Below are 14,091 nucleotides of genomic sequence, written 5' to 3'. Positions count from 1 at the left end.
ATATGAACCTAAAATCAGTATAGTCTACCTAATATCACTTAGTAGGTTAGTTGGTTGGAAAGGGAATAATTTAAACCCTAGGATTGACGACACTAAGAAGTCATTTAGGTAAATATGAACCCGAAATCAGTACAATCTGTCGTGAAAACCTTACCCTACCTGGTCTGAGCTATGAGATCGAGAGATAAATAGTTCTTGCCGACTAGTCTGAACTATGTTAAGATTTTTATATGCAAGTTTTTTGTAGAATGTTTAGTAAATTGATAATAGTTTAGTGATAATTAAATTAATCTCAACATTAAATTTGATTTTATTTTTAAGGAGTTTTACAAATATAATTATATGTACAATTCACATATAACACATGTTTCATTAATTAAAATAAAATATACTAAGAATTAAAATATATTTAAACATAAATAAAAATTAAACAAAAACTAAACATAACGAGAGTTTATATATAGAAGAAAATAATATTATGATAATTGTACATAATAGAACTCGAATTTAAAAAGAGAAAAGAAAAGAAAATTATATTTATAAAATATAACACATCTAAATGCATTACTAATCTCATATTTAATGGATAATATACATATTATTTGGTCTAATTTTGCGAAAGGCATATTTTATTATTGTAACTAAATATTTAATAATTTAACTGAGATGATACGTTATATATGGCACTAGTTATTATTAAATTTAGAAAAAGAAGTAGGTGAGGCTGGAAGCGACAAGAAGAGGAAAAAGTCAGCCCCACATGCATTTTTTCTTTTAAAGCATTATTAGATTAGCTATGTAATGTAGGCGTCCTTTGTAATTATTATTACAACATGATGGTATTAGATTACTACTTTTTTTTTTTTATGTATATAGTAATTTGTTGTATTTAAAAATTGTGATATTAACTCCTTTCTCACTTTGTATCTTTCGCTTTCATTTTTATAGTGAAGAAAATCCAATAGGAAAGCTGGAGTGGTTTACTTTCAGTTTTCTTTCAAGTTGACTCTCTCGTAAATCTAATCTAGATTTTGACTATATGAAATTTATTCATCTTACGTGAGCAGGGCGAAGTAAAATTCTTTAAGGGTTTTAAGTTAAATTATAATTTTATGATGATAAAGATGTAATTTTATCATTTTAATAATTTATATATTTATAATTTTAAATAATTAAATTAAAATTTTATTATTTTTAAAGAAAGTTTACTAATTTAAAATTTTAAAATTTTAAATAAAAATTTTTCATTTTAAAAGATTGAGGCATCTACTAAACCTCTTAATTTCGCCCCAAATTTTGAAATAATGATAATCATAAATCATTTTCGTGTAATAGGTATTTTGAGACTTTGAGAATAGATCAGAGTTTATTTTTGAAATTACTTGATGGCTAATTAAGGTGATGCAAATTTTATTAGTTTTTGAAACTTTTGTGGTTGTTACTTATTTGTCTTTATTCTAATGAAATGATATTTGTGGGATAGTTTGTAAAACAAAAATTTTGTAAGTGGATTGAGACGGTGATAGGTGTATTATTGATTTATATTTTTAAACTATTTTTAAAAATAATTATAATTATAATTATAATTTCTATAGATATTCCAAGTGAAATTTAAAATACTTTAGAAGATAATATTTTTACTATGTTTATGATCTGAAATAGTGACAGTATCTTTGATTAGAAAATTGAGCGATAAAGTTGTAATTTTGCAACAATAAGGGGAAATAATTGGCCGGTGAATCTGTCTTAGTAAACACGCACACTTTGTCCCTTCCCTTTCTTCCCCTTCCCCACTCTAACTCTTACTCATTTCATATGCCCCCATCTTATATTTTAAATTATAGATCATTAGGCTAGGGGTTTTTTGGCCCTGAATATTTTGTATCCATCGCCATCTCCATCATCGAGATTGGGTTTGAGATTTTGATTCTTAAGAATCCATAAATCAGGGGAGGGTTGAAGGTAGGGGGCATGGAGAACGGTCACGATGGGAAATTGGCTGAAAAGCTATCTGGATTGGCCCTCAACGACAACCACTGCAACAACAACGACGATAGCTTGTCTCGGGCCGTGAAAGCCATTGAGGCCGCCGAAGCCGTCATCCAACAACAGGTTTTCTTCTTTTCCTCCTTCTCCTCCTTCTCTAGTTGTGATGATAACGAAAGAGTAATTTTTTGCATCTATTCTCAGGAAGAAGAGAATAGTCGATTGAGGTCCGAACTCCAGAAGAAACTTGAGCTACTCGAAAAATATGTAGGACAATTAACCTTTTGCATTCTAGTTAACAGTGAAGTTCTATATTTTCGTTATGCTTTATATGCTCGAATTTATTATATTTTTATGGAAAGCAGAAAGTAGAAAGTGTTAGCAATCCATATGCTTCTGCAAAGGAAGCTACCAATACCATTTTAAATGGTACTTTGAATGCATTTTCTGCTGCTGCTGCTGCTTCTGATAATAACACAGGCCCTGCTCTTTCTCATTTCTCTTCACCCTCCACGGCTACCTCTTTTTCGCCCACCAGGTTCTTCTTATTACATTGCGTTACTCCTCACACTGTATGAACATCAAACATGAGATTTTTCTTATTCTATTGTTTTAATATGGTAGGTATCAGTTAGAAGGAGAATACAGTTCTCGATTGCCACAGGGTCTTATGCCAGTGCCTCAAGTAAATAATTCCAATTCCATTTGGAAACAGGTTCCTTCATGCCCTTTTAACTATGCTGTTGGATTCTCTTCTTTTAGATTCTTTTATAGACTGCGAGCTTCTATTTTTCTCCAGGATGTTCCCATCAAGATTCGGGAACATGAAGAAGAGATTTTGCAGTTGCGCAAACAGCTTGCTGAATTTTCTATCAAGGTTTTTGTCTTGCTTCTTTTCTCCCTCTGTTTTCATTCTTGTTAGTTCTGGATTTATAATTATTCATGGTTACACTCGCAGGAAGCACAAATTCGTAATGAAAAATATGTTCTTGAAAAGCGCATTGCCTACATGCGTCTGGTAGGCACTAGCTTAGTATTTCCTTCCGTTTGCAGAATGCCTCATTTCATTCTTCTTCGTTCAGCTTCTTGGTCATGAATGGAAATATAATTAATAAAATCCTTTGAGTTATTGTCATCAGGCCTTTGATCAGCAACAACAGGACCTTGTTGATGCTGCCTCGAAAGCTCTCTCTTATAGGCAAGATATAATTGAGGAAAATATTCGCTTAACATATCAATTACAGGTATTTTCATTTCTTAGTGTTATTAGTTTTCACCTTGAGGGTTAATATTTTTCTTTTCCTTTTCACATTGATACTTGTCCTCTCAATTTCTGTAGGATGCGATGTTTCTGTATTTTGTTTGGGTAATTAACCATGTTTTTTCTTGTGTTTAAACTTATGGCCATTAATGCTCAAATTATTTCAGCTGTGAAATCATTTTTTCTTTATTCACTTCAATTGACGTTTAAAAAATATTTTCATGACAATGAACTTATGCATTTTTGTCAATATATTGTAATATTGTATATTGTTATGATGATCATGATTAGGTTTATTTATTTATTTATTAAAGATGTACATTTCAATGTTCTATGCATGGTCCTCTTTTTCAGGCTGCACAGCAAGAAAGAACAACTTTTGTATCATCTTTGCTTCCTCTTTTGGCGGAGTATTCCCTGCAGCCACCAGTACCCGATGCTCAATCCATTGTAAGCTATGTCAAGGTCAGTCTCGGAGTGCTGTCCGATTTGTTGATATAATTATAGTCATAGAATATTTTTTTTATGCAAAACCTTTATCAATGTGCAAGAAAATCAGGAATTTGTCTGTATTATTATGTATCTCTATGGATATGAATTTTTTCTTTAACTCAAATGAAAGTGTTCTTCTCAATCCTATCAAAAATGATATCATAGTGCGAGGCACATACTTCACTGCTATTTATAAAAATGGCCATAATTGGTATGAGCTTCTTATATCTCCGAATAACTAATCGAGTAGTCTTTACTTTGGTATCTCTGTTCTGTCAAATCTCTAAATATGATGGTGCATGTAATTTGATTGGGTCATCTTGACAGTAGTTAGGCTAACTTCTGATGAATATGATAATATAGAAAGACAAATGTGAGATTCTTAAAAAGTTTAATACAAAAATGCATGTCTTATGAGTTTTATTGCCACTGTAATCATTAGACAAACAAGATATGCTTTTACGTTTTTGTACATTCTTTTCATTTTCTCCTTTTCAGAACTGCCTTTTCTAGGTTTGTGTACTTGTAGCACGGTATATAATGTACCTAGTTTCTATCCAGTTTTGTCCTTGATATTTCTGAAGAGAGTTGGTGTAGAAAAATAACACATATATTAGATAGGGATACGAAACATAAGAATGAACAATTATTTTGAATTATTCAGAATGTGTCTGTTTCTTCTCTTTAAATCAGAGGATTGAAGTTACTTCTGGACTTGTGCAGGTTCTATTTAAACATCTGCAGGAGAAGCTTATTATCACCGAGGTATGCTGCATGGACTGAATTTTTTTGTAATAACTGGAGGCATCTTTCTCTTTCAGTTCTGATTGAGTTCACCTTTGCTGATTATGGTTTGAGATTTTGAGCTTCATGCTGATCTTGTAAAACTTAATTATGTTTATATTTTCTTTTCCTGGCCTCAGTCAAAGCTAAAAGACTCGCAGTATCAGTTGGCACCTTGGCGGTCGGATGTCAATCATTCCAATTTCGCTCCCCAATCTCCATCTCATTCCCTTGGTCCAACATTGACAGCTTCGGTATGATTATAATATATTCTTCTGATCTGTACTTCTGTACCCTATAGCATTCTTATTCCTATGCTTTCTCTCAGAGCAAAAATGGTCTTGAATTGGTGCCACAGCCGGTTTTTTCCCATGGAAAGACACAGATAGTCTCTGATGCTCAAACAGATTCAAATTGGGATCTACCCGGTCAATACCAAGGTGGCTCAGGTGGTGGTATTGTCTCAAAAAATTTGGAACCTGATGATTTGGGGAGATATTCACCCATAGCAAGCAGGTGAGCCTGGTCAAATGGAGACTCCTATTGTGAAACTGAATGTACAAATTACAACCATCTGCATTTGTTGGTGGGTTCTGTTTTCATCGAATTCCTTTTGGTGCGCTGTATGCATAAGTCATTTCAAAAGCTAGATTTTCAGGATGAGCCAATATGAGCCTTCCTTTGTGACACTATACTGCTTCCACATTTTGGAGAAATAGTCAAATTAGGATACTATAGTTTATAGTCTATATAAACAGTTTTTTGGGGGGGGGGGGCAAAAATTTTATATACAATCTCTTGTAGATGTGTTTGAAGAATGACACGTGAATTTTCTAATGACAGATGCTGAGGTTTTTTTTACAAGGGCATTTCAGCATTCATGTGTTTGAAACTGAAAAAAAAGTTTATCTTAAATGGTTGCCAGGACTTCTACTGCCATTGAGATACCCACACAGCTGGCAGGAACTCAAGGTGACACGAACACTGTGCGATATGGTGAAGAGACTATAAATAAACAAGTTAAATTTCTTGACCCTGTCAGCAATAGCGAGATGGACTATCCTGATGCTGAGGGACAGCAGATTGAAAGAGAACCTCCCTCCAATTGGCGTTCAGGAAACTTGCCTTATACACCTGCACAGGATGATCCCAGTTCCTCCTATCCGCCTTATCTACCACCAGTACTTGAAGAGCCTTCGTCTTCTTTTTCTGAGGGTAAGGTGTTAACTGTGCTTTATTGGTTGTAAGAATCAAGATCGACCATCTTATGTTATGTATTGCTTTCTGCAGCTGCAGAAGATGATCCGCTTCCAGCTATAGAAGGTCTCCAAATTTCAGGGGAAGCTTATCCAGGAAGGGAGCTACAGGCGTGTGGATATTCTATTAATGGAACAACCAGCTGTAATTTCGAGGTGCTTTTTCAGGATATCTTTCTACCCTCTATTTTGAAAATTTGGGATTTTGGGTACTGTTATCTCTTGGATGTATTTGAAGATGCCTTGCAATAGTTAGCATTTTTTATGATTCCAAGATGTGGATTTGTAATGCTGTAATATGCTTGCAATGACAGTGGGTGCGCCACATGGAAGATGGATCTGTTAATTACATAGAAGGTAGTTTCATCTTTTATCTTCTTGAGGGTTTCTGATTTCCCTTCAAAATGTAATCCCTGTTATTCATCAAATATGTTTCTAAAGGAGTTCTGAAAAACAGGAGCAAAGCAACCAAACTATCTTGTTACTGCTGATGATGTTGATACATACCTTGCTATTGAAGTTCAACCTCTAGATAACAGGAAGCGCAAGGTATTGACTTACAATGCAATTTCCCTTACTTGGAACCTTGTATTGTCATGTGTGGTTTGTTGTCCTTCGCTTTTCTTTCTTTGCCTAGGAATTTGGTACAAGGCAAGTCTGAAGTTTTAACCAGGGAAGATCCATTTAACAGTAGAAAAACATGTTGATTCATGTATTTTCTAGTTTTGCATTCTGAAGTTATAATGTTTTATCCATGGTTTAAATGTGTATCGGTTGTAACCTCATATAAGCTAAAAGAAATTGCTGAAGCTAATGATGACTTGGTGCTTATGTCTTCTGCACTCAAGTTATTGTTATTTGCCTGTGGATCATTTTCATCTATGGCAAGGCCTGTAATAGGGTTATGGGGTTGGTGTAGAAATTATGGGGCACAAAGAGTTTCAGCATTGAGAATTGTATTGTTCACTCATCCAAGGTAGCTTAATCACGGCTCACATCTGCAGAGGAAATTTGCTGAGGTTAGCGCTGGAATTGCAGTTTTCCCATCATTGATGAAAGTGAGATGTAAAAGTGACGTATGCGCTTGAAGGCTCTGAGAACCCATTAGCTTAGGCTTTTGGGTTTAAGTAGTGTTTGACATGTGTCTATGGACCTCTCACAATGCTATTTCTTGACCGAAAGGATTAACCACTCTCTAACAATAATCCTCATTCTTAATCTCCATTTTCCAAAAGTAGATTCATTTTTATGATGAAAATTCCTTATATCTTTTTATTTACTAATAATACCAGCAGTAAAAAACTTTAGCTGATGGGGAACTGAATGTGTGCAATCATCGAAGTCAAAACTTCTGTCCTCAAGGACATGCTAGTGTTCTAGAACCTGAGAGGCTGAGATTTCAGCTTGGGGCTTTTGGTTTGAGTCTTTGGAAGGGAGGGGTAGAATTATGGAATGGGAGAGGGCTACTTCCTGTTTTGTAGCCTGAGATAATATTTTCTAGGAACAAAGAATCAAAAGTCAACATTTCTTAAATTTTTTGCATTTCAAGTATGAACCTTCAAATGGAGACAAATTGAGCATATTTCATTGTCAATTGAAGACCATGTATTTCAGACTTGGTTGTGTCTTCACTTCATTTCTATCTTTCATGAAGTCTTTCCATCATCGTATGTGCCTTTTTTTTTTTTTATGTTTCTTGCCTCATAGGGCTCCTTACCCTGCCATTAATCTTGGTATAAATGCTTAAATTTCCCCATGCTCATACGGCATTAGGAGTTGCCAACTAATTGAAGGGTGATTAGTGTCTATAAAGATGAATATGATGATTGTTGTAAATTTTGCAGTCATTTTTTCGGGAATAATGTTCTCTGCAGTTGTCAAATATGCTCTAGGCACCACTTGCTTTGCACTAGGGAAACTATCTGCTTGTTATTGTTGCTGGTTTAAATAACTTGTTTTGCATCTCAATTCAGGGAGAGCTGGTGAAGGTCTTTGCTAATGACCACAAGAAGATCACATGTGGTAGGTGGTACTAATACTTTATGTTTCTGCAGCATACCTTCTATTTGTAATGAATGGAAATGAGATTTTCTGAAATCAGAGAGACTTAGTAATATCTAGCTGGTTGTAACGGCAACTATAGTTCTTGCATACTGTACTTAAAGAATGCTGAATAGACAAAGGCAGATTCATTAACCCTTTTGTCAGATTGATGGTTTGTTGATAAAAATATCTATGGTTCGGTGCCCCTCCATTACACTTTTGTCCAAATTTTGCAATACACTTGTCATGATCATTGCATATGGGGGATCCATAGCTGATAGCTGAGTCCCACAGATAAAACGGCGATACCGTGTGTGTTGGAAATTAATGACAGAGGGATCTCTGCCTGTATCCCCATTATCTTTTGCTTTTTCCTTTTCTTCTCATAAGGGAGAAAGATTTATACTATATGCTTTGGTTAGATTGTCTTTTCTACTTACCAGAATAAGCCTATGTTGGTTTTTCCTTGAACAATTTCTGCACCTTTTATCATTTGAGATAGTTATAATCTCCATCCAGTCCCTTGTTAACTTGTTTACTAATTTTCTAGCACCACATATTAATACTTATATTCTACTTATTCTCTTCTTGTTTTTCCCTTTACTTTTAACAGACCCTGAGATGCAAGGCCACATAGAGAAGACTCTTCATAGTGGTCATGCTTCATATAAAGTTCTATTCACGGTATGACTTCTGCATTTGTATGGTTGTATATACTACCCCATTGGGTGATGGCACTTCCATTTAGTTTTCTAGTGCTTATTAATTTTATTTAATTACAATGTCCTTACTTCTAACTCTTCTATATTACAGGCAGGATTTCTTGATATATGGGAACCGGCTACTTTGGCCATTAAGAGGGATGGTTACAGTATCAAGTGTAGTGGACCCAATGGTCCTGTGGTCACTGAAAAGTTTTACCCAACCACTCAGGTACAGCTATAACTTGCTTATTCTTTTGAGATCCTGTAAGAGTGATATAAGACAGCTAGAAGGTTAAGATTTTATAGCAATTTTCTGATCTGAATTGATTATAGTTCTTGAGATAAATAGAGACATTGAATGATGAAAGGAGAAGACAAAAAAAAGAACTCTAAAACTTCACACCTCTTTTTGGATTTGATGGTTAGCTTCATAACATTAAGCTTTACCTCTAATGCTCTTTTTCTGGACAAGATTTATGCTCTATAGGCCTTTTATTCCTATAATCCCACTCCAATCGTTTTGGACAAGCAAGGTTCACGGTCAGGGAACTTTGAGAGACTTTCCTCCTTGGAGAGAAAAGGGGGAAATTCTAGGGCGAGCTCCACTAAAAAAAAGCTTAGGAAAAGCTTTTACCAAAATATCCAATGATTTACCAATATTTCTAAGGATTTAACAATATTTCTAGGACTTTACCAAAATATTTTGGTAAAAGCTTTTTCTAAGCTGAAGCTCATGGTAGAACTGCCAGAGAAAAAGAGTTGCTCTAGGCATCATGTGTAGTAACATTCCGTTAAGATTGCAATGCACATCAGCGTAGACCTAAATACATCATTTTAGACTGTTTCGTCGTATGAGTTTTCCTTTTTTCACTTTATGTACCAAAGAAAGTGTTGGCTTTCCCTGGTTTCATTTCTTAATTAATTTTTCAAAGTAAAACTGACCTGACTTAAACATGTTTTTAAGATGTTCACAATAAATGAATCTAGCACTATATAGAGTTATTGCAGGAAGTCAAATGCACCACAGATCTTATTGTTATAATCATGGGGATCCAGGATAATTCTAAAGCTTAAACATATGGACATAGAGATAAATTTCCTGATCCTAGTTATAATGAATATTTGCCCTGTGAAGTATCACATCATTTGCTTTATTTCTTGTCCTTTAAGTACAGTAATCCTTTCATGCAGTAAAAAATTGCATCAATATACCCATGTATAGATTTCTGGTGGAAATAATTAAATAGTTACCTAATTTTGGCTGCTTTTGATGTATTGTTTTCTCCTAGATTTGTATTCTCTATATATTTATATTGGCATCTTTTTGTGTATTCATTATTCATTGTTCTCTCTAGATTAAAATAACATTTGAAGAGCCTACAGAGTTTACAATTTTTGGATCAAATGGTGTGCAGCGTGTGTTACGAGCAGATAACAACTCTCAAGATATTAGCTGGTAAGTTCAAAGTTTCGCTTGTGGATAAATAGGCAATTGTTGACTACACAACTGTAACCTTAGTACATTTGAGAATAACATCTGAAAAGTTGACAAAATTAATACTATTTTACTAAGAGCTGGCAAGTATTTTCATATAGTCCCAAGGGGACACCTCAATATTTAGGACTTGATGTTTTATCCTGATAGTTTATGCACTGGATTGGGTGGAGGGGGTTACATCCCTTTTTGCAGCCCAATGCTTAATACTGTTGATATTTTTGCTTTCTATATTGAGAGTTGCATCAAAGACGAATAACTTTAATAAATCTGGAAGATCTTCGTATATGACTTGTACTCCCCAAGAGTGAACTTTGATATACACTATCAATAGAGGCTTCGGCGGCACCGATAGGCTTAACTTTATGAAAATTAATCCCATGTCTGAGTCTTTGCTCCTCTGATGCTTTGAATTATGAAGAATTGAAAATGGATGTTATTCCCAAATTCTACAAGGTTCTGCGTGTCTCTTCTTCGACCTCTTTTCTCTACTTGTGTCTGTTTGCATACATCATGCAATATCAAATCCCCTATTTAAGCTACTCGTGTTTACTGTTTCTCTCTCACTGGTATTCTGCAATCTGAGTTCACTGGGTAAAACCCTCAACGTACTCCTCCTGAACTGAATGATATCAAATAATCACTGCAACTGATTACTTATTGAATCTATCTCTATGTGTAATAATTATATTGGTAATTGTTTGACAGGTATGAATCTATCTATTTATATAGTTATCACAAAAGTGAAGAAACTTTGATTTGTAATAAAATAGTCTATGGGATGGATTTATGGGGTAGCTATAGTAGACCAAACTTTGGCAGTCTGCTGCTATTATGTAGTTAACTGAGATGAATAGATGATGAGAGAATTGAAAGGGGGGATCATAGTGGAAGAAAGTGATACTGAAACAGAGATCTTGGTTGAGAAATTTGGAAATAATATTGAGGTAGAACAGCAGTGGGGTATGTTTTGTTGGAGGCTTTGTGGATGGTTAATATTGTTTTGTGAGGTTAAAAGTATGCAACAGTTTTGGTGTGAATATTGTAACAGAAAATTTGGTTGCTTAGCTGGTCAAGAAAAATTACTTACGAAAACTGTCATTAGGGTTGTGAAAAGTATCTTATTTAATGCAATTGGGTTTTTGTGGTTAAAATACTATTGTTAGGTAATGCTGGCTTGGTGATGGATTGAAAAAGGCTTGATCTAAGATTTAAAGAAATAATTGAGAGCCTTTTGCCAAGTGTGGAATCAACAAGAACTGGTTACTGATCTGAATTGCAAAGCAAGAGAAAGAAAATAAGAATTGAATCCCATGTAGTTTTCATGGACGTGATTCCTATGGTTATTTCATTATGAAATTATAATGGCAATCACAACCCACTGAAAAAGCCTTTGAAGATGTGGAGCTCTAAAATGTTTTATCTGAATGGAATCTTAGCACTCCTAGAACACAAAGATCTATCTTATTAACACCTAACACTAAACATGCCTTGAATGGAGGGCCTACAAGTATAGCTAGGCTTGATATATAAATGAAAGAAAGGTGCACTGATCTTTCTCAGCAAACTGCCAATAGATCATTGACTTTTCAAAGACAAAAGCAATACAACTAACACTGCTAAATTTTATTGTAAAGTTAGATTATGTATAGATAGGACTCATTTGCGTACTATCAACTATTGAAGCTCTTTAACCACCTTTTATTTTAGAAATGTACTTAATTAAATCCTGGTGCTAAGAACAAGTTTTGGCAAACCTTTGAAAAGCCCTTCAAAACCTGCTTTTGCATGCCACTCCAGATTTTATTTACAGAGTAAGGAGCAGTAGATGCCCAAAAGTGGCGTGTATATCTGTTGTCACGGTCAAAAATGAAAAATCTACAATGGTGTTTTTTGCATTTCTGGACATTGTTTCGGCTGTGAGAATGCTTCTTTTCTAATATATTAATGCCAATTGTTGAAATTGGTGCATGCCAACTTGGTGTCATTTATGGTAAAAACTTGTGACTTTCTTAATCTTGACTTCATAACAACCAAAGGTGCAATGCTTCCATACTTTTGTTTCATGTCTTTTTATAGGACAGTACAAAAATTACATCTATCCTATTTTAATTTTCAAGATTGTTTTCATCTATATTTTAGACAAGTTTTATTGGGTTTATTTGGGTTTAAGTTTATTTATACTTGCATTTCATTTGTGCAGCTCAAGAGATACAATTGTGCTCACCTTGAGATTATTCATCTTACGGGTATTACTCTCCTCTTTCTATACTTTTTAATCTCTTTGTACTCTGATAAGTGTGCGACTTTGTTATGCTCACATGCACACATCTACATAGAAACGTAAAACTGATGAAGAGGTTCATACCATCTGTCTTTTGAAATACTGGATCTGTAGATCTACTTTTTGACCTTCAAGTGTGAAAACCCAAGTTTTGTTGTACTGGCTTCTATTTTGATTCTTCAATTTTAAATAAAAGCTTCTGATATCTATCTCATATTTTTAGAAAGAATCATATTGGTAGTGCTATTTGGCGATCCAAGGATGATTTTGCTAGAGTTTTCAAAATTCCTAACATAGAATTTCTTATTTTCAGCTTCAGTTGCATAGATATGTTCTTGAAAAGTGCCTTGTCATTTACTTCATCTAAAATTTTTTCTTGGTTACATACTCCATCATTCTGGACTGGTTGGCTGTTATTCTACTCCTAAATTGAAGATTGAAAGCTTCTAAGTCCATGCCTGAAAAAATTGCACTGGTTTCAGTCATGTGTTATTGTTTCTTTTCGATGCCCAAGGACTGATGCTTTCGCTTTTTTCTCCTTTTCTTTTTGACTCAAATTTGACAAGTGATAGCTTTTATCCTTGATTTTAGCTCACAAGGTAGACATATGGAGCTTGGACCGGAAAATTTTTTATCTTATTTTTTGGTTCGTTGAAATTTTTTTTTTTGAATGATGGGAATCAATTTTGTAAACTTGGTATGGTTTTGTCATGCATCTAACCAAGTTTACTTTGTGAATATCTTTACATTCTCTGCATAATTATAATTTGAGATTTTGGCATGTATACTCAAGTGTGAGTTTCACTCCATGCTATTGATTTTTGACCTATCTGTTACACAAAATGAAGAGGAATATTTTAAGTGCTGTAAGACTAAAGATAGAGAACTGTGTCTATGAGTTTGGTAGTGTTTCCTTTTTTTGCATTGAGTCATAAGTTTGGTTGTGGTTAAAGATAGAGAACTGTGAGCTGTGGGCTCACTTGAATATTTTTAGCTTTCAATTAAATAAGTAGATAATATAATATAAGAAATCGATCAGTGCATATTTGAAGCATTTATTTGCAGTGCTGTAAGACTAAAGTTTGTCAGGTAAAATTTTGTGATTCTTGCGTTATTTAAAAACCCTTGTGTTCACAAGAGACATCTCTTATTAGCTTTTGCAGGCTGGTGAGAGAAGAAAAGGAAAGAAGAGAGGTTTATTCTTTAACAAGTAAGGTACATGGTACATTCACTGTGCAGCTGAGTTAGAAACCTTGTTATTGAGAGATTTGTGTAGAATGTATATTTGAGGACTGCCTCTCTTTGTTAACTAGTTAACTTGTTGAGAGTAGCTAGCTTTAGTGGTCTAATATTCTTTACAGGCAGCAATGTTGAGTTGTAATTACATTTTGTATCGATAATATCTGTCCTCGTTGCTGTCTTATTTGGCTTTATCACTAGACGGTAACAGGGATATTGTTTGTATTCACTTTCCGACCCCTTTGAGGTCATTTTTTATTTACAGGAATGGTTGGTCTTTTTTTGTGATATAAACACTATGGCGGTTCTTTCTCTTTTCACATTCATCATCTAAGAAAGCAGTTGGCGTCAGACAAACATGCAATTTGTGTCATGAAATAGAACAATATGCTGGTTTTGGTAATATATGTGCATTTTGCATGACATATTTCTTAGTTTTATGTACTAAATTAAATGGTTCCCTGTTGTTTTGAAGTCAAACTAAAGGCTGTGTGAAGGAAGGGCGATGAAGCAAATCTATAATTGAAACCAAGAAGTTGTTTACTTGA

At 34.3% G+C, this 14,091-nt stretch overlaps 1 protein-coding gene across 4 annotated transcripts; it reads left to right on the top strand.

The window, feature by feature from the left end:
- The first annotated feature begins 1,656 nt into the window (after positions 1 to 1,656).
- On the top strand, positions 1,657 to 13,837 carry LOC108460399 (uncharacterized). 4 transcript variants are annotated; one of them, XM_017759885.2, is made up of 21 exons: positions 1,657 to 2,112; positions 2,191 to 2,253; positions 2,352 to 2,524; positions 2,611 to 2,701; positions 2,786 to 2,863; positions 2,945 to 3,004; positions 3,126 to 3,230; positions 3,602 to 3,712; positions 4,463 to 4,504; positions 4,663 to 4,776; positions 4,851 to 5,038; positions 5,448 to 5,737; positions 5,813 to 5,934; positions 6,093 to 6,135; positions 6,236 to 6,327; positions 7,752 to 7,800; positions 8,435 to 8,505; positions 8,635 to 8,754; positions 9,909 to 9,981; positions 12,224 to 12,269; positions 13,468 to 13,837. In XM_017759885.2, the coding sequence occupies exons 1-20, from the start codon at positions 1,972 to 1,974 to the stop codon at positions 12,250 to 12,252; spliced, it is 2,055 nt and encodes a 684-aa protein (XP_017615374.1). In that variant the 5' UTR covers positions 1,657 to 1,971; the 3' UTR covers positions 12,253 to 12,269; positions 13,468 to 13,837. The 4 variants fall into 4 exon arrangements, with proteins under 4 accessions (XP_017615374.1, XP_017615373.1, XP_017615372.1 ...); XM_017759884.2 differs by having other exon boundaries at positions 13,459 to 13,837; XM_017759883.2 differs by having other exon boundaries at positions 1,658 to 2,112; positions 9,881 to 9,981.
- The last annotated feature ends 254 nt before the right edge of the window (positions 13,838 to 14,091 follow it).

This window comes from Gossypium arboreum, chromosome 4 (genome assembly GCF_025698485.1).
Source record: "Gossypium arboreum isolate Shixiya-1 chromosome 4, ASM2569848v2, whole genome shotgun sequence".
In the NCBI taxonomy this organism is placed as follows: domain Eukaryota; kingdom Viridiplantae; phylum Streptophyta; class Magnoliopsida; order Malvales; family Malvaceae; genus Gossypium; species Gossypium arboreum.
The sequence above is the reverse complement of the archived record's forward strand: the minus strand, read 5'-3'. Positions and strand labels throughout refer to the sequence as shown.